At 42.7% G+C, this 21049-nt stretch overlaps 1 protein-coding gene across 4 annotated transcripts in view; it reads right to left on the bottom strand.

Moving 5' to 3' along the window:
- PLAAT5 (phospholipase A and acyltransferase 5) overlaps positions 1-15857 on the bottom strand; it is a 59944-nt gene extending 44087 nt beyond the window's left edge. For 2 of the 4 annotated variants that reach the window (XM_070565370.1, XM_070565368.1), the window contains exons 1-3: positions 15540-15830; positions 14725-14815; positions 13059-13167 (exon numbers count right to left, since the gene is read on the bottom strand). In XM_070565370.1, coding sequence (XP_070421471.1) covers positions 13059-13167; positions 14725-14815; positions 15540-15630 — 291 coding nt within the window. In that variant the 5' untranslated portion in view covers positions 15631-15830. Of the gene's footprint in view, positions 1-13058; positions 13168-14724; positions 14816-15539 lie in introns of all 4 variants that reach the window. The other 2 variants (XM_070565371.1, XM_070565369.1) reach the window with 2 other exon arrangements.
- Between the last annotated feature and the right edge of the window lie 5192 nt (positions 15858-21049).

The raw sequence follows: 21049 nt of genomic DNA on the forward strand, positions 1-21049 counted from the left end.
TTTAACTATGTTTATTCTTCCAATCCATGTACATGGGATGTCTTTCCATCTCCTTATGTCGTCATCCAATTCTCTCAGAAAGGCCTTGTAATTTTCATTATATAGGTCCTTCACTTCCTTAGTTAAGTTTACCCAGAGGTATTTTATTCTTTTTGTTGCAATTGTGAATGGTATTGTGTTCTTGAGTTTTCTGTTAGTTCGTTATTAGAATATAGAAATGCTACTGATTTATGCAAATTGATTTTATATCCTGCAACTTTGCTGTAGTTGTTGATTACTTCTAAGAGTTTTCCAATGGATTCTTTGGGGTTTTCTATATATAAGATCATGTCGTCTGCAAACAGCGAGAGTTTCACTTCTTCCCTCCCTATTTGGATTCCTTTTATTCCTTTTTCTTGCCTGATTGCTCTAGCCAGGACCTCCAGTACTAGGTTAAATAAGAGTGGTGATAGAAGGCATCCTTGTCTCGTTCCTGTTTTCAGGGGGATGGCACTCAGTTTTTGCCCATTGAGTATGACGTTGGCTGTGGGTTTGTCATATATGGCCTTTATTATGTTGAGGTAGTTCCCTTCTATGCCCATTTTGTTCAGAGTTTTTATCATAAATGGCTGTTGGATCTTGTCCAATGCTTTCTCTGCATCTATTGAGATGATCATGTGGTTTTTATATTCCTCAGTTTGTTGATGTGGTGTATCACGTTGATTGATTTGCGGATGTTAAACCATCCCTGTGTCCCTGGTATGAATCCCACTTGATCATGATGTATTGCTGAGTTCTGGTGGCCAAAATTTTGTTTAGAATTTTTGCATCTATGTTCATCAGTGATATTGGCCTGTAGTTCTCTTTTTTCATGGTGCCCTTGTCAGGCTTTGGTATCAGCATGATGTTGGCCTCATAGAATGTGTTAGGAAGTGTTTCATCCTCCCTAAATTTTTCAAATAGCTTGAAAAGGATAGGTATTAAATTCTCTCTGAAAGTTTGGTAGAATTCCCCAGGGAAGCCATCTGGTCCTGGGGTTTTATTCTTTGGGATGTTTTTGATTGCTGTTTCAATCTCTTTCCTTGTGATTGGATTGTCTGCTTCTTCTTGAGTGAGCTTTGGGAGATTGTAGGAGTCCAAGAATTTTTCCATTTCCTCTAGGTTATCCATTCTGTTAGCATAGACTTTTTCATAGTATTCTCTTATAATCCATTGTATTTCTGCAGAGTCTGTTGTTATTTCTCCTCTTTCATTTCTGATTTTGTTTATTTGAGCTTTCTCCTTTTTTTTCTTTGTAGGTCTGGCTAGGGGTTTGTCAATTTTATTTACTTTCTCAAAGAACCAGCTCTGTTTCATTGATCCTTTCTACCGCCTTTTTCGTTTCAATAGTATTTATTTCTGCTTTGATTTTTATTATTTCTCTCCTTCTGCTGACTTTGGGCTTTATTTGTTCTTCTTTCTCTAGTTCAGTTAGGTGTAGTTTAAGATTGTTTATTTGGGATTTTTCTTGTTTGTTAAGAAGTGCCTGTATTGCAATGAATTTTCCTCTTAATACAGCTTTTGCTGTATCCTATATGAGTTGGTATGGTATGTTATCATTTTCATTTGTTTCCAGGTATTTTTTGATTTCTTCTTTAATTTCTTCAATGATCCATTGCTTTTTCAGTGGTGTATTGTTTAGTCTCCACATCTTTGTGCCTTTCTCAGCTTTTTTCCTGTAATTAATTTCTAGCCTTATAGCATTATGATCAGAGAAGATGCTTGTTATTATTTCAATTTTTTTAAATTTGTAGAGGCTTGCCTTGTTTCCCAACATATGGTCTATCCTTGAGAATGTTCCATGCGCACTTGAGAAGAACGTGTATTCTTCTTTTTTAGGATGAATTGATCTATATATGTCTATTAAGTCCAATTGTTTTAGTTTTTCATTTAGCTCCACTATTTCTTTGTTGACTTTCTGTCTGGATGATCTGTCAATTGATGTGAGTGGGTTGTTGAGGTCCCCTACTATTATTGTGTTGTTTTTAACATCTTCCTTTAGGTCTGTTAATAGTTGCTTTATGAACCTTGGTGCTCCTATGTTGGGTGCCTAGATATTTATAAGCGTTATTTCTTCTTGATGAAGTGTCCCTTTGATCATTATATATTGTCCCTGTGTGTCTCTCTTTACCTGTCTTATTTTGAAATCCACTTTGATATAAGAATTGCAACACCTGCTTTCTTTTTTTTTTTTTCTAAAGATTTTATTTTTTCCTTTTTCTCCCCAAAGCCCCCGGTACATAGTTGTATATTCTTTGTTGTGGGTTCTTCTAGTTGTGGTATGTGGGACGCTGCCTCAGCGTGGTTTGATGAGCAGTGCCATGTCCGTGCCCAGGATTCAAACCAACAAAACACTGGGCCGCCTGCAGCCGAGCATGCAAACTTAACCACTCAGCCACAGGGCCAGCCCCAACACCTGCTTTCTTTTCCTTGCTATTAGCTTGAAGTATTGTCCTCCACCCCTTCACTCTGAGCCTGTGTTTGTCCTTGGGGCTAAGGTGTATTTCCTGGAGGCAACAAATTGTTGGATCTTGTTCTTTAATCCATTTTGCCACTCTGTGTCTTTTTACTGGAGAGTTCAATCCATTTACATTGAGAGTGATTATTGATGCATGTGGACTTAAAGCTGTCAATCTGTTGCTCATTATCTGGCTTTCCTGCTTTTCGCTTCCTGTGTGCTTTATCCTACCCACTTGATACTGCAATTTCTTATGCTGGGTTTCTTAGATTTTGCTTATTTATGTTTTGTGTCTTTGTTCTGTTGTTTAGTTTAGTGGCTACCCTGAAGTTTGTATCTAGAATCTCGTGTATAATATAGTCTATTCTCTGGTGGTCTCTTACTTACTTGGCCTAGACTAATTTAGTCCCTTTGCTCTTCCCCTCCTAAATTATTATTTTCACTTCTTGTTCCAACTTGTGTTATGAGTGTGTAGTTAGAGTGATAAGATCATCTCTGCTTTGGTAGTTTCCTTACCTTTATCCTAATGTTATAGTTGAATATTTGCTATCCTATTCTGGTTCTATTTATCTGTCTCCCTACTCTGTGGTTTGTGACCCCTTTCTCCCTTTTTTCTTTTTTCAGGTATGAGAGCCTTCTTGAGGATTTCTTGTAGTGGAGGACTTTTGGTTACAAATTCCCTTAGCTTTTGTTTGTCTGAAAAAGATTTAATTTCTCCCTCATATCTGAAGGATATTCTTGCTGGCTAGCGTATTCTTGGCTGAAGATTTTTATCTTTTAAAGCTTTGAATATGTCACTCCATTCTCTCCTACCTTGTAAGGTTTCTGCAGAGAAATCTGCTGAAAGTCTGATAGGAGCTCCTTTGTAGGTAATTCTCTTTTGTCTTGCAGCCCTGAGTATTCTTTCTTTGTCATTCATTGTTGCCATTTGTACTACTATATGCCTTGCAGTAGGTCTTTTTACATTGACAAATCTAGGAGATCTGAAAGCTTCCTCTACACACATTTCTCCCTCAATCCCTAGATTTAGGAAGTTCTCTTCTATAATTTCATTAAGCACACTTTCTGCTCCATTTTGCTTTTCTACGTTCTCGGGAATTCCTATGATCCTTAAATTCTTTCTCCTCATTGAATCTGCTATCTCTCTAATACTTTCCTCATTCCTTTTCATCCTTAGCTCTCTTTCTTCCTCTGTCTGGAGTCATTCAGCCTGTCTATCTTCAAGTACGCTAATTTGCTCTTCTACGGAGTCTACCCAGGCATTCAGGGAATCCATATTCTGTTTTATCTGGTCCATTGTGTTTTTCATCTCTAGTAATTCTGTTTGATTCTTCTTTATAATTTCAATCTCTTATGTGAAGTAACTCCAGAACTCGGCTTGTTTCTCTATCTTTCTCTCTACCTCATTGAGTTTTTTGATTATAGCTGCTCTGAACTCATTTTCATTTAGTTTACCTAATTCCAAGTCCTCCGGACTTAATTCTATGTTTTTATTATTTTCCTTCTGGTCTGGGGCTTTTATAAATTGCTGGATGGTAGAGGAGCGTTTTTTTTCGCATTGTGGTAGAATTCGGTTGCAGTTTCAGCCTGTCGCCACTAGATGGGGGTCAAGTGCCGCACTTTCTGAGCTCTCCGCCTTCGGGCAAGATGGCGGCGCCCAGTGCACTTTGCCAGGGCGGGGGTGGTTTCTCTCGCCACGGATCTGGATTTGATCAGTTCTGTTCTCTGGTCTCCCGGGGCCCTGCATTTATGGGGTCCCTGTGCAGGGAAGCTTTCCCCCTTCAGCGGGTTTCCACTGTACTGGTGGCAGGAGTCCTAGATGATCCCCTGGTCATGCGGCCCCTCCCCTGCTCCTTCCCAGACCCGCCCAGTAATCCCGGTTTCTAGTGGATGGACTGATATTCTCTCCTACCCCGTTCCAGCTTCTCCGAGGTGGGCAGCGGGGTTCCGTCCTCTGTCTTTTGATACTGTAGGTCTCTGAGTCCTGGTATTAGGTTCATTAGCTGAAATTCAGGGTTTTTTTCAGTCCTTTGTTGTACTTTGGAGGTGAGAGAGTCAGCTCACCCTGCCATTTTGCTCCACCTTAAGTTTGTCTCCTTAGGTTGTTTTGTTTTTGTTGGTTTTTGGCTTTTCTTGCTCTCTTAGTTTGTTTGTTTAATGAGGAAGATGGGCCCTGAGCTAACATCTATTGCCAATCTTCTTTTTGTGGCTTGAGGAAGATTGTCCCTGAGTTAGCATCTGTGCCAATCTTCCTCTATTTTTGTATGTGGGATGACACCACAGCATGGCTTGATGAGTGGTGTGTAGGTCTGCACCCAGGATCTGAACTTGTAAACACAGGGCCAGCAAAGCAGAGCACAAAAACTTAACTACTAAACCACAGGGCTGGCCCCCTCTTGCTCTTATCTTTAAGCCTGGCTTCCTGGACCAGCATAGCTTAATGGTCATCCAGTGACTGGTCAGAGGTTGAGCCATATCTTGAGCCAGTGAGGCTTTACCCTTTGCCTACGGAGCTCTGTGTAGTTTGGAGAATTCATTCAAGGTTCTAAAGTTTACAAGTATTTCCAGGTTTTACTTTCTGCATTCACAAGGCCTCACATTCCTCCAGGAACTGGGGACTCATACAGGCTGCCTCTAGTCTCCAGTGAATGTGTGTACAGCCTTGTGCACCCCTTTCAGACCACCAGGTATATGTGGCAGCTTTACAAGACCCTCTATAAATATCTTATTCCACATTACATTTCTGGCTGATCTGGCAGTCTATTGCTTGTCTTAACCAACATTGCAACATTTGCCTAGTTGCAACTTTGGCCTTCCATGATTCTTATCACTGAGGTCACTGTTGTTTTCCACAACTTCCCTGGGCATGGAATTTTCCATACTCTGCTGCAAATAAAGTCAGTTGATCTCTGCTGCCACTGCCAGTCCTCTTGGCACGGCCCACCCAGCCAGGTACAACTTCCCCACCACAGAACTGGGAGGTGGGGGAGGGGGTGCTGAAACACTGCAGACTTCCACTGTTCTGAGATTTCAAGATTCCATAGACTTTCTTGAATTAACAGTCTTCAATTTATTCTATGCCTTTGGCCAAATTCCAGAGTCTTTAAATGGTTGTCTTTGATAATTTTGTCCAGGTTTATCTTTACTTTTTGGGGAGATTTTCTGAGATCCTCATTTAGCCATTCCAGAAGTCCTGCCCACTTGAGGATATGGGTTTTTATGGGCACAAAGCAGACCATCTACACTAAAATATTACATGGAAGGAATTGAGGCCAAGAGAGAAGGGCTTTGTCCAACGTTCCACAGCAAGTCAACAGCAGAATTACAACCAGAACCAGGTTTCTGTCCCCATGACCAAACCAACTCTGTCTTCTTCTGCCTTGAAAATACATCGGCAACCAAGCACCCAGTAGAGGGCGCCCCAAACCAGGATTCTCATCCAGAAAGCAGAATTATATTGCAGGAGACAAAACCAGACTTCATTTTCCTTTACCATAGGCCCAGAGAAAGAGATGTGGATTCATCCCTCCCTAAAATCTAAAGGGTGGTAGTATATCGAGGACAGTGAGAGCTAAGGGTTGGGAAGTCAGCTCATAAATAATGGCACAGATCAGAAGTGATGTGATGATGGTGGATGGATATGGAGGACCAGGAGTAGTCCAGGGCACAGGTAACAGAGCAAGCAAAGAGAAGGAAAGAGTAGAGAGCAGGAGGACGTCTTCCTCAGCCTATAAAATAGATTAAAAAGAAACAATGAGCAAATTAATAGGATCCTCTTTGTGATTCAAACACTAAGAAGAATATAGCATTTTAAGCAATGCCTCTGTCCTGATAAATGGCAAAAAGAGATGAGAGTCATGTTTTAAAATGTCCCTAAAGAATTCCGAATTTCAAACATTTTTAATTTCATTTAAAAACTAGGTCTAGGTCAATATTTACATGTGCTGACACAGGTAAACAGTTAAATTATCTTTCATTTAAATTTAGGCATAGACAGATCTTTGATTCATAGATTTTATAATTGTTTTTCCCTTCTCAAAATGTTTAAATGAGAGAGAAAGAGAACTTATTAAGTCCAATGTCTTTGCAAGGACAAAGGCATTAAGTGAGGCCATTTCTGCTCCTATCTACACATAACACAGGAAAGCCCATGCTCACTGATACTGTAGCCTAAAGACCATTAATATCTAAGCCCTGACAGTAGGCTGGAAAAAAAAGAAAGGATTGAGGACAAAGGATGAACAATAACAATAACCTCCTGCAGGTTCAGGAACTCAAATCAATCAAACTCTGTTTCAGGCTATTTCTGACACTGATCAGGGCGGGATGGTAGTGGCGATAGTAATGTCACGGGGCAGGTTTTGCTGAGTCAGTTCCAAGGCACACCCAGATGAGACTTCATGTTACCCTTGAACCAACCCCTGACTCCTCACTCTACTAAGCACAAATTCCAATACCTGAGAGTATTGACCAGTGACATTTACCCTCCAGAGTGTCTCATGGAAGGCAGGGCTCCCAGAGTCTACTGAGCCAGGTGGACAGTCACATACATTCTTCCTAGGAGTCTGCACTTCCCCTATGGATCCATCCCCCACAAACCACCCCCCTCTATTTCATTCCACCCAGCTGGGTCATTCCCACTGACAACAGCGGCAATCAACCAATCAATACCCTTGCCGTTATTTCCTGGAATAACTGCCAGTAGGAGGACAGCACAATTCACTGTGATGCTAGTCTAAGCCAGAAAACAATCCAAAGAAAGCCATGTACTGGTCATCAAGGATGTTAAACAAGCTTTTGGTACAGGAAGCAGAAGGCTCTGAGATCGAGGGAGTGGGGAAGAGGTGGGAATTTTAGAATTTTAAGGAGTTGTCTTTTGTTCTTTAATACTCTTCACCTGCGGTGTAGCCACTGGATGATGGGCTAGTACAGTGAAAACCTGAATGGGATTCACGACAGACTTAACAGTGATCTAGAATCACCCACTGTCTTGCTAAATTTTCTCCCACTGGAAATCGATTATATTGAGCCTTGGGTTCCAACTTTGGTTGCAAACGGAAATGACCTGGAGAGCTTGAAAAAACTGATTGGTGTGGAGTATGGCCTGGGACCAGTTTTAAGGGCTCCCAGGTGACTCTAATGGCAGCCAAGGTTGCAGCCATATTGGAGGCTTTCCCAAGGTCTCATCCATCTTTTTTCCTTTACTTTACCCTCTCCCCAGCATTCCATGAACCTCAGTAAAGTTGTGCATAGCCTCCGGGGAGAACTCCAGTCCCAAGAGATGCTTCAATCTCCAATTCCAGATTCAGGTTTCTCTGCCCTTTTTCTCTTTGGAATAAGATGTTGCTTCAAAACCTTCCATCATCTGCTAATTATTTCCTTTGCACAGAAAGGGAACCAGCTTTGGCCCTTCTCCCAGAAACAGGCACCCAGTTAGGAAAATTAGTCTTTCACAAGGCCCCTGGATAAGAGTTTCTAAAAGAATTATCAATCTGACAGGTGTGGCGCAGAGAAGTGGGTGGAAGGTTTGTTCCTGCCTGTGGCATGTGACAGGGAGGCAACAGCAAAATCACAAAGAACATTCCTTTGAACTCCTGGGAGTAAAAACATGAAGCCCCTAGACTGTTTCTAGGACACAGACTCTCGGGTCAATCTCTGACGAGGCATAGAGCCGATGTGGAAAGCTAGGAGCAGAAGAAAATCATCAAGACACAGGAATTAGGAGTTTCACACTCAGTTCTGATCCTAACCCAGATGATATCTCAGAAATAAAACCCAGAGCCTCAAATGTTGACATGACACAAGAGAGAGAGAATATGAGTTAGAATAGTAGACAGCTACAGACTCATAGAAAGAAGACAGGGTTTGTTGTCACGAGACCTGGTTCAAATCCCATCTCTGCCACTTACTAGCTGTTCAACAGATCTTTAGTAGAACTTCTGAGAGAGCAGAGATATTGTTCTTTACAATTTCAATGTTAAAAGATTATTATATGCCCAATGGAGTGCATTACTCCTAATTACTCTGTTATGAATCTATCACTGTGAATTTATTTCTAATCCATTGTAATGAATACAATGGTTTCATTCACTCTCAGAAATTCTCCCTTTATGTATTCAATCAACAAATATTTATCAAGAACCTACTATTTTATGCATTGGGAATATAGCAGTGAATAAGGATAACAAGTACTCTGCCTTCTGGCTAGAGGGAGACAGGTAATCAATAGGCAAATGACTATATAATGTGATAAGTGCTATTAAGGCAATAGATGGGGTGATATGATGGAGTGTTATGTTGCTGGGCTGCGGGAGACTACTTTAGACAGTATGCATAGATTGTAGCAGTGGTAGACGGTTGGCATTCTTCTGATAACAACCCTCTCATTTTCCTTTGGGTAATTTCTCCCTTCCTCCCATCCATGTGATTCTAGTGGGGATGCCAATCATGGCACCTTTGTCAGCCTGGACCAGAGTCTTTCCCTTGGATTTTTATATGGAAAGCAAGGGAAGAGATGCTCTCTCTATTTTCTCTGGGATTGCTAAGCTGGGCCTCTCTTCCCCAAACCCCATGGAAGAAACTGTTTTCTATAGAAGTAAATGAAGCCATCAACCTGAAAGACGCCAAGAGGAGAGGTGGGCAGACAGAGGGAGGCCCGGACAGTGCAGGGGCCCAGATCCTGGTTGCAGTTTCTAAAGAACCCTGAGCTGCCCAGGTTCCTACAGTGAGTCCTCCCTGAGCCTCAGTTACTCTAGTAACCTTCCAATAAAAAAATCTCTTTTGACTTATGCTAGTTAAAGCTGGTTTTCTATTACTTACGACAAAAATCCCTTGTTCATGTACTCATTTCCTCAACAAGTATTTACTGAAAATGCACTATTTGCCAAATACTATCATAGACGACTAGGATCAGTGAACAAGGAAGAAGTGGTACCTCCTCTCGTAGATTTTATATTCTAGTGAGAAGGAAACAGACAAATAAGTGAACAAGAAAACATCAGGTCAGAAAAATTGCTATCATCCAACCAAAACAGTGGTGTGGCAGAGGGTGACTATGGAGCGACTCTGGGACACATGGTCAGGTGAGAACTCTGTGAAGAAGACTGAGGCTGAGAACTTAGAGGTAAGAAGAAAATTCTGTGAAGACCTGGAGGATGACTCCAGGCAAGGGGCAGCACAAAGACGCTTGGGTGGGACAGTTCAGTGTGGCTGAAGGACTCTGAGGGGGAGAGAATGTCGGATGAAGCTGTAGAAGGAGAAAGGGACCAGATGATGGTGGAGGTGCAGGCCTTTCTGGCATGAACCAGACAGGAAATGAGAAGTGGGAAGCTGGAGACAATGAGGGCAGACAAGTCTTTCAAGATCCTGGATGCGAAAGGGAGAAGCAGCATAAAGTGGGAAATGAAGAGAAACAAGGGGTCCAGGGAGGGCATTTTCAAGACAGGGAAGACAACAGCGTGTGTAAGTTCTGGGGGTGAGGCTCCAGGAGAGGGGAGATGGAGAGGGCAGAGAAAGAGGATTAATGGGCAGCAAAGGGATCCCAGAGAAGTGGGAGGGGCCAAGATCAAGAGCACTGAGGAGGAGTTGATCTTCAGATAAAGAGGTCGGAGAGGACCTTTCCCAAGACAAGACATGTATTGGTCTGTTCTGGCTGCCACCACAGACTGGGCACCTTAAGGGAAATTTACTTCTCACAGTTCTGGAGGCTGGGAAGTCCAAGATCAAGGAGCCAACTCAGTAGGTTTCATTATGAGGCCTCTTCTCTTGGCTTGTAGGCAGCCGCCAGCGCCCTGTATGCTCACATGACTATTTCTTCATGTGTTGAGAGAGACAGCAAGCTCTCTGGTGTCTCTTCTTATAAGGGCGCTAATCCAATCCTATCAAATCAGAGCCCTACCCTTACGATCTCATTTAACCTTAATTACTTCTTACTCCAAATGCAGCCACACTGGGGATTTGGGCTTCAACACATCAATCGGGGTGGAGGCACGAACATACACTCAGTCCGTAACAACACATATGGGCTGGATTTGAAAACCCAGGGAAGAGCAGTCCTAGCAAGCTGGTAATTGCAAAGGCCCTGAGGAAGGAAAGACTTGGGTTCATCTGACATACAGAAAGGAGGCTGGGATGGCTGATGCAGAGTGAGCAGGGGAGGGGATGATACACGATGAATTTGGAGATGATACATAGATGGAGAGACTAGAAAGAAAAAAGGAGAAAATATGGGCAGGGCAGGCGTGGACCTGTGTCCATGGCCAGCAATCTCTAAGGCCTCACTTGAGGAAAAGAGCTGGCGTTCCTCATGTGCTAGGACCTCAAGATGCATTTATTTCATCTGTCCTATCTTGGCATTAATTCACCCTGTTACATAAGGCAGTAAGTAATTCTGTGTATTTTAAAGCATATGTACGTGGCTTGGCGAAAGCAGCAGAAACAGGAGTCAAATGAGAGAAGGACTGCGTCCAGTGCCTCAGAACAGCAGGGGAGAACAGGAGACATTAGAGAAGGTGAAAAGTAAACATGTCCATCAAAGATACGTGCACAGACCTCAATCAGGTTAAGATGAAATCAGAACAGCTTGAAGTGAGACATCCCGGCAGGTTTTTGTCCTAACACTCTACAGCAGGGAAAAGGAAATGAAACCATGTATAACGTTATACAAAGTTTCATATGGGGAGCTGGTGATGACGTCACTTATCACATTGTAATGTAAGTTCTTATCTTCTTCCTATTTCCCCAAATTATCTGTGAGAACCTTGAAGGCAAGGACAAGAACATCCTCCCAGACCTCTGCAGGACAAAAATCTATAGAAAAGTAATGCTATATAATCCTTATTTCACTCTATTGACGCTGGTACCTGAGGTTTACTGTAAATATTCAACAAGAACAAGATTACCCTTCAACCTTGTTCTCAACACAGACACAGATGAAAAGAAGTTAATCTTGTTAATTTGCTCTTTTCTTTTTTAACCTGAGGGGTGACTCAAGAGTCACAAGATTTATGAACTTATTTTTGCAGAAGAAAAAGAATGCCTTTAAGGAAGTTATGATCACCAGATAACCAACCCCCAGCTGCTGCTGACGCCCAGAAGTCTGGTTGTCCAGGGGCTTATCTGGAGTGAAAGAAACATGGATTTCCCCTTTGTTTCTCTAAATCTCCTCCTCCCAAATCCCTTAGCTCTATAATGACCCCCTGCTTTCTTCATTGTTAAGGCAGATTTGAGAGAACCTATCCTCCCACCTTCTTGTTTTGGCCAATTCTAATAAACCTTTCTCCATCTCCAAGCACTGATGTCTCAGTGACTGGCTTCTTGCACATCGGGCACACGAACTTGACATTAAGAAGTTCGCTATCATAAGTAAAATCCTATTCATCTCACTATATTTTTGCCAGTAACATTAAGTCTTACAGGCCTGCTTTTTTGCTTATAATGTTATCAAATGAGATTCCAGAGCCTAATCTTAAAATGCAAGTCTTCCTAAATTTCTGCTTAAAAGGAGTCTTCTGAAGTCTTGAAGGCAAGGCCACCCTGCAGCTACAGAGGCAGCAGTGAATTTCTGCATCATAAAGCCTGCTAAAGAAGCTGACTTGATAAAGTATTAAATTGAAAACATTTACGAGAATATCAACCTTGTTACACTGTGCAATATGGAGGTTTCATGAACATTCGTACCTATTACCAACTTGCTCTGTTCTCTGTTAATATAAATCAGTCCTTAGACTATCACTTGAACAAAATGGTCTGAAAACATTCTAGAAGTTTCTGTAGTGTCCTGTGGAAATACCCTTCAAGGAGAAACTGAAATTCTTATTTGTGGTTGGGCTTGACAATTCACTGACCAGTAATAACGTTGTCATCATCGACACCTCTGTATTCCTAGCCAATACAGTTTAGACCAACTCACTTGCCACTTTCTTCTAGCATAGAATCAACTGGCACTTTCCTCTTCTAGCATGCAATGAGAAATAAAAACCCTTGACTGTCAGGATTATTATTTTACTAAAGAGACCAAGAGTCTCGCCTCCCTTAAATGAGTATAGTGCATAGAGTCATAGTGAACCCGACAGTAACCAGGATCATCAAGTTCTCGGCAGAACCTGAGCATCAGGAATCAAATCGCACTAAAGCCACGGCTAGAAGACACTTTCAACAACACCGGGTCCAATCTCTCCATTTCAGTTGTTGTCTGGGGATGGGGGAGGGATGGGAAGACGGATGGATTTACACAGGGGCACAAAGAAGGTTTTGAGAGTGATGGAGACGTTCATTATCTTGACTGAGGGATGGCTTCACGGGTGTAGACATATGTGCTAAAACACATCCATTTGTATATTCTAAATACGTGCAGTTTATTGTGTGTCAGTTACACGTATGTCAGCTATACCTCAATAAAGTTCAACAAACAGCACAATAAAGCTGTTTTTAAAAAACTGAAAAGGTATAATCAACATCCTAACTCAGTGTGCAGTTCAACCTGCCACACAGTCTCGAGAAAGTAGCATACAGTATGCAGGTAGAGAAGAAGTTGCCGGGAGGTTAAAGCTATGCGCTGTCTAAGAATTCTCCTGATACCCACCTTAGCTGCTTGCTTTGTCAATTTGCCTGCCCTCGTGGGTTTCGGGGTTGAATTCCATTCTGCCCTCTTCTGGTTCGGTGTGATCTCCAAGTTAACTACAACCTTCTCCCTAAATGAATTTTGTGGTGGTAGAGTTAACAAATAAACATTATTTCACAATTATTGGAAATTCCGTATTCTTTCAGATTTGTGAATTTAAGATATCTTTCAGTTTTGTGATTCCATGAAACATTTCCCCTGAAGCTTGTTCCTATAATGCCATTAGCTGTTATACAAAATAATTGCTGTTTACTGCTTTCCAGATAATTGTTTAAAATGCTAACGATAGCAACGAGTAGCTTTCGGGGTGGGGGGGAGGTTGGGGGGATTTTTTTGTTTTGTTTTGTTTTTGCTAATAATCTTTTCTAAATATTTACCAAGGTGATACTTGCACAAAGCTTTTTTTCTTTCTTTCTTTTTTTTTTTTTTTGAGGAAGATTAGCCCTGAGCTAACATCTGCTGCCAATCCTCCTCTTTTTGCTGAGGAAGCCTGGCCCTGAGCTAACATCCGTGCCCATCTTCCTCTGCTTTATATGTGGGACGCCTGCCACAGCATGGATTGCCAAGCGGTGCCATATCCGCACCCAGGATCCAAACTGGTGAACCCCGGGCTGCCGAGAAGCGGAACGTGCGAACTTAACCCCTGTGCCACCAGGCGGGCCCCTACCCAAAGCTTTTGAAAAGTGGTTCCAGAACATAATAGCTTATAATGAAATGCAACCTTCCCAGGCTAGTAGGCCAGAAGCAAGCTCCTTGAGCCCTTGAGCTGTTTCTTCCAATAATTAGCTCCATATTTCGGAGAAATCTAGTTGAGTCACAAACACTGTAACCATAAGTAACGTGAAACAAATCAGTGTATTTTGTCCCTTGAAACAAAGTTTTACAGGAGACAAGTGAAACTGAAGGCAAGAATACGCTTTTGGGGTAGTATAGTAGAGTGAAATATATCGGAGCCAAAAAGACCTGGGTTTGAATCCTGGCTCAGATACTTGCTGCCCAGCATTGGGTTAGTAAATTAATCTGTCTGAACCTCAACTTGATTATCTATAAAACAGAGATGATCTTTGTCTCACCCAGTTGTCAAAAGGGTTAACGGAGAAAGCATATGTATACACCTGGAACATTACCAACCCAAAATGGCATTTTCTTTACCTTTCCCCACTCTTTAACTTTTCTCCAAAAGTACAACAGGGGAAGAGGGAACCCCTCACTTTTACTATAGCTCTTCTCGAAAATTTCAGCCCCTCAGAATTTTAAAAAGAGGCAAACATCATGTTTTTAATGAAAGCGAGTTGGGGAAATTTGCAAAAAGGTTGCATCATGCATTAGTTAGTGAGGCCAGCTGGCAATATTGTAAGCACCCTTCTTAAGCAATTTAGTTCTCAGGGGTCTGGAGAAGGCCCTGTGGCTAGAAACTACCGCAAGGCAGCCTCCTGCCAGCAGGTCCCCAGGCCTGGTCACAATCTATAACTACCGTGAGTACCCCAGCCTTCTGCCTACTGGTTCATGGTAGGCTGGTTGGCACAGAAACCATCTCAGGATTTGTTTTACAGAAACACCATCAAAGTCAGTTCTTTAAAGACTTTTACCAGCCAAAGACCCAGTCCTTCCCCGCAAAGAATCTTACCCCTGCTGGATGCTTCTGCCCTGTTCTAATGTGCCCTGCTCCGGCTGCTTGGGCGAGAGCTGGACCAACGCTTGAGAGTCCCCCGATTCTTCTAATTCAAGAAAAAAAAAAAACCTGTATTTAAACTACAATTGCCTTCTATGGGAATGAAACCTGTGAAAGAAGAGTTGGAGCCATCACCTTGACTGCTATATGAAGGTGGGGGTCCCAGCTCTAGCCTAGAACGTGCCTGGCTCCTGCCTAGTCCTCAATACACTTTTGGATGAATGAGGGGGATCCTGGGACGATACTGGAGAGGGCTCAGTTCCTCTGGAAAGAGAGACTGTGGAATTCCCGGGGACAGAACTGGGGAGAGGACGAAGTCAGAGTTGCCTCTATCCCAGATCGCAGGAAGAGACCTTGGGTCTAGGCCCCACAGCAGAAGCTTCTGCGGAGCGTTCTTAACTCTCCCTGCCGGGCAGCTGCCACCTCTGTCCCACTTCCACCTGAAATACAGTAGGAGGGTAGATACCCGAGAGGGTCGCTGGATGCCTGGCTCGCTGTGATTGACTCATAACAAATGATCATTCCGAAATACGCACTCATTACGGTTAACAGGCATTTCACACAATCAACAAATATCTATGAGAAGGAGCCTTGAAGGCAGCTACGGTGACGCTCCTGGGTCTGACAGCCCGCGGGGACCTGGAGAACGACCCGGAGGGCTTCTAAGCCTCGGCGCGGCGGCTCGGTGGGGAGGGGACCCATTCCTGGGCACCCCTGTTGGGGCTCAGTTGAATGGCCAGGAGCAGGTTGACTGTCATTTGGTCCCATACCTGCGGTTCTTGAGGCGGGTTTGGGGCGGGACCTGGGGAACTTAGACAGGCTGGGCCTGCACTCCCCCCCGGGGGCACGGCTCAGGCCCATCTCGCTGCGGCCCCGCCGGTCCTGCTAGGGGCGGCGCGCCCAGCCAGTTTCCAGTCGGCGCGGCCGGACCGCGGGGTCCAGGGCACCAGGGGCAGCGCCGTGCGGACCCGCGGCAGGGAAGGGCGGAGGAGCGAGGAGGTGGAGGCGGGGCGCGCAGCAAACGGCGGGGGCGCGCGGCCAGAGGCGCACGGGGCGTCGGCGGCGAGGGCCGGGCCAACGGTGAGAGCGCGGTGAGCGCGTTCCCGAACAGAGAGGGCGCCAGTCCTGGCGCTTGAGGCCCAGGAATCTGAGGGACTTTTGAGAGGAGAGGCAGGCAAGGCGGCCCAGGAAGTTGTTCACGGGATGGAAGTTAACGCAGAAGAGTATGTGCAAAGACTCCAGAGGTGGCACCTGTTGTGGCTGGAGAAGCTGGAGTCATGGAGCAGACGGAAAACGACCCAGAGAGAGACGTCGAGGGCCTTGGGAGGCACATTCGGGAGTTAAAATCCTAACAGATTCAGAGTTTTTCTTTAAATTATATATATTATATAATTAATTATATGTAATATGCATATATATAATATGTAATATATACAAAAGAATACGTGGGATACATGTAGTTATGAAACATGGTAATAAAAGAACTACCCGTGAATACACCATCCTACTTAAGAACCGGAACATACTAACAGGGATGCTCCTCACACCTGCGTGTTCTCTTGACCAGACTCCCTGCCTCCCGCACCAGAGATGACCACTCTCCTGAGTGTTATATCTATGCTGTCCTTGCTTCTTAAAATGACTTTTTAAATCACTTCTTTGTATCCCTAATACACTGTTTCGTGTTGCTTATTTGGAGCTTTATAAAAATGGTATCGTGCTGTATGTTATCCTCTGCAACTTGCTTCTTTCAAAATTGTTCCTGTAACACACACACATTGCTGTATAGATCTGTCATTTGTTTTCCCTGCTGGAAAATATTCCATTATGTGAATATACCACAATTTATTGATTGGGTGACAAAACCCCTTGATTTGTTTTTTCTCATTTGGAATTAGAAAACTATTGAAAAGAACCCGAATTGTGTCCTGGTGTATGCATGCAAGAGATTCTTTAGGATTTAATACCTAGGAAGGTATGCAAAGGTTCAACTTTACAATAGAATACTAAAATGTTTTCCCAATTGATGGTACCAATTTCACTTCGATCACCAATGTGTAAGAATTCTTGCTGAGGGCTGGCCCAGTGGCACAGCGGTTAAGTTCGCACATTCCGCATCTCAGTGGCCCGGGTTCGCCCGTTCGGATCCCGGGTGTGGACATGGCACTGCTTGGCAAGCCATGCTGTGGTGGGCGTCCCACATATAAAGTAGAGGAAGATGGGCACAGATGTTAGCTCAGGGCCAGGCTTCCTCAGCAAAAAGAGGAGGACTGGCAGTAGTTAGCTCAGGGCTAATCTTCCTCAAAAAAAAAAAAAAAAAAAAAGAATTCTTGTTGATTTGCATCTTCACCAACACTTAGCCCTGTCATACTTAATTTTCCACATGAGTGGATGTAAAATAGTATTTCACTGAAGCTTTAATTTACATCTCACTAATCACTAATAAGGCTGAGACCTTTATATATATTTATTATCCATTTAGATTTCCTCTTTTAAAAAATGCCTGTTCATGTCTTTTGCCCATTTTTCTTCGGAGTTATCTTCTTATTCATTTTTAGGAACTGTTTATATATTCTTGATACTCACCTTTAGTAAGTTGTATTTGTTTACACATATTTTCTTCCCATTCGTGGCTTGTCTTTTCCCTTTTTGTATGATGACCTTTGATGAAAAGAAGTTATTAACCTTCATGAAGTAGAATTTCAGTCCTTTTTTTGTGATTAGTTCTCTGTCTTTTCATGAAGTCCTTTCTTGCCCTGAAGTCTGAAAAATATTCCCTTATATTTTCTTGTAAGAGCTTTAAAACTGTGTCTTTTTCATTCGGTCTACCTAGAATTGATTTTTGTGTCTGTGTGAGGCACAGATACAATTTCTTTTTTTTCCCATAGGAATGATCATCTATCTCAGCATCACTTATTGATACTTTCTCCTTCCCCTGGAGATGAGCAAGGCCTCCTCTGTCACGCGTCAGACTTTCATGTATGAGCAACAATATTGTTGGTTCTATTCTATTCCACTGGCAAATGTGTCTCTTTGTGCTACTGTCATGTGACCTTAATTTCTATATCTTTATGATGTCTTTTATATGGATATCTTGAGATTCCCCCCTCCCTATTCTTCCTCAGGAGTTTGACCATTCTTGAGCTTTCCCTTCCATAAATATTTCAGAATTAGCTTGTCGAGTTGCTCAAAATACTCTCTGGGCATTTTAATTGAATACGTTGAATCCATAAATCAGTTTGGCAGTTTTGACCTCTTTACAAAACTGAATCTTCCAATCCATTACATATTATCTCTATTTGTTGGTCTTCTTTACCATGTTTCAAGGAAGTTTTATATTCTTCATAAATATCTTATCTGAGGTATGTTACATTTTTCCTTCTACTCATTTGGAAGTTTACACTCTTTTATTTATCACCCTCAAAATTTCACCATGCATGCCCGAAGTCTAAAAGTCATATCCTAAATACCCCTTTGAAACAAAGTAAGGACCTAGAACTCTTTTGCTACAATCTCCCCCTCCCATGCTATTTTAGTTCTGCCCTTTTTTTAACCCTGAATTCATGTTATTGTTATGATTACCATTATTATATTATACAGACATATGTTTAGATTTCCCTATATGTTTGCCACTATTGTGCTCATCATTCCTTCTTGCAGCACTCCTCTTCCCTCTGAGGTCACCTTTCTTCTGCCTAAAATATAGATCTTTGAAGCTCCTACAGTGAAGATCTCTTGGTGATGAACTCCCTGCTGTCGTATGAGGACCTCAGAGGTTCCTGTCGTATCACGCGAAGGAGGAGAGGCAGAGGAGCAACAAGCAGCCAGGCTGGACTAGAGGGCTGGGCAACGATGGACTCTTATTTCTGCAAGGACCCAAAGGGAGACCCAGTGCCTCTCTGAGAGGGTCCTCACTGGCAGAGAGTGTTGGAGTAAAATAACTTGGCCTGCACACTCTCTGTACCAAGACCACATACACAGAGGCCCCCAGCACTAGGGCCAGAACTGCACAGAGCCAGAGCGAGTCCCTGACTGCCCCGTGGCTTGTCTAGGGTCGGTCAACCCTGTTCCTCCTCCCTGCCCCCAACTGCGGTAGTTCCCGCCTCCCCTTTCATTCCAGGGTACTGCGGTGGGAGGGTGCTCGAAGGAGTAAACTGGGCTCCTCCACTTCCAGCTCATTAAGTCATGCATCTCTCCCCAGCAAACAGGATGTGAGGTCAAAAGCTGTACACTGGTTGAGTTGTGGTTTTGGGTTTGGGGTTGTTTGGTTGTTTTGTTGTTGTTATTTTGTTTTACTTCTTATTACGGAAATTTTCACACACAAATAAAAATAAAGGAAACGCCATAGTGGATCCCCATTTACCTTTCACCCAGCTTCTCCAGTTGTCACTACATGACCAATCTCATTTCATCTATATCCCCACCCACTTCCTCTACACCCGGATTATTTTGAAGCACATGCCAGATGCTGTATCATCTCATCTGTAAATATTTCAGTGCCTATCTCTAAAAGATAAAGAATCTTTTAAAAATAGAGATGATTCCAATATGGTTAACATTTAAAAATATTTTTGCAGTTCCATAATGTTATCAAATAGCCAATCAGTGTTCACATCTCCCTGATTGCTTACACATTTTTTTAACTGCTTTTTTGTTTGAACCAAAATTCAAATAAAGTCCATAAGTTACAATCGGTTGATGTGCCTCTTAATTTCTTTTAACTAAAGCTGGAGGCAGCAAACTGCAGCCCATGCACTGCCATGCACTGTCTGTTTTTGTATGGCCCAAGAGCTAGGCTTGGTCTTATACATTGTTGAATGGTTCTAAATATAAAAGAAGAATATTTGTGTGGTGTGAAAATTACATGAAATTCAACTTTCAGTTCCATAAAGTTTTATTTGAACGTAACCACATCCTCCACTTACATATTGTCCAAGGCAAATTTCACATCACGAGGGCAGGGTTGACTAGCTTGTGTGGCATCTGAGACTTTATGCCCTTCAAAGGCTAAAATATTTACTATCTGGTCCTTCACAGAAAAACCTTGCCAATCTCTGACCTATAGGTTTCTCCTCCATGTTTTTTTCTCTTGTAAGTTTTTAATTGAAGAAGTTGGGTCATTTGTCCTGTAAAGTCTCCCGTGGTCTGGATTTTTCTGTTCTTGTTCAACATGATCATTTGTGCCCTGTATTCCTGGTAAACCGGTAAAATCTAGAGACTCAATCAAATTCAGATCCAATGAATTTTTTTTTCAAGGGGATTTCATTAGTGGCAATGTGTTCTTCCATGGGGAAGCAAATACGTCTGCTTCTCTTTCTCTTTGTGATGTCAACAACCATTGATTACCAGTCCTAAACTGGTCTGAGTTGCAATAACCAAATGATTGGAAAGTGATAGTGATGAAGATTATTTTGGGCTGGTTACTTTTGAAAACTGCAGACAGGGAAGGAGGCTCTGAGGAGTGGAATTTGCTCGCCCTTTGATGAGAGAGAGACATTTGCATTTGTGAAGGAAGTCTCCATCTGTGGGGATGTCTCCCTCTCTGCACCAGGAGGAAGCGGGGATGACCTTATCTCTAGAAACTCTTCATGGGGAAGGCAAGGACTTAAGTTGTTTACGGTCTGGTAACCTCATGTAACTGACCCCCCCACCCACCACCACCAACATCCTCCTTTGTCTTTGGCTGACGATAATATTTAAGGTGGTGCCTTCTGCCATTTACTTAATCTGGTTTGATTCTTATCTAAAAGTTATAAGACCACCCAATAACCAGACCCCACCAGCACTGATACCATTTTAACAACTCTTTTTACATATTCTTTCCTTTGTCTTGTAAAGAGATAACTCACATACCTATGCCTTAAATTTAGCCCTACCCTCAACCCATGTTTGCAGCAGCAGCTCTTTACTGCCCATGGATCCTGTCCCTATGCTATTCCACACTATTCTCTAAATAAAAGAGCACTACTGCCAGACCTTGAGAGTCCAAGAAATCTTTCTTTCGACTCCTTGGCTCACTGACCCCACATCAACAGGAGCTGCCTATCACTTTGATGGGGTCTGCAACCTCCAGGGAAGAAAGAGTCAACAGGTACAGTCAAGAGCAGTGGTTGGAAAAAATTCAAGCTGCCTCAGGTTTTGAGTTGAGATTCTTAATTGCTTTTAATTAAAGCAGGAGGCAATAAACCTATGATTCATGGGGAAGGGAAGAAGTTTGGTAGGACACATATCAAAGTAATGAGAAGCATTGTATTAGCCTTCTGAGGTTATGGATGATTCT

The sequence above is a fragment of the Equus przewalskii genome, chromosome 11 (genome assembly GCF_037783145.1).
Source record: "Equus przewalskii isolate Varuska chromosome 11, EquPr2, whole genome shotgun sequence".
NCBI lineage: Eukaryota > Metazoa > Chordata > Mammalia > Perissodactyla > Equidae > Equus > Equus przewalskii.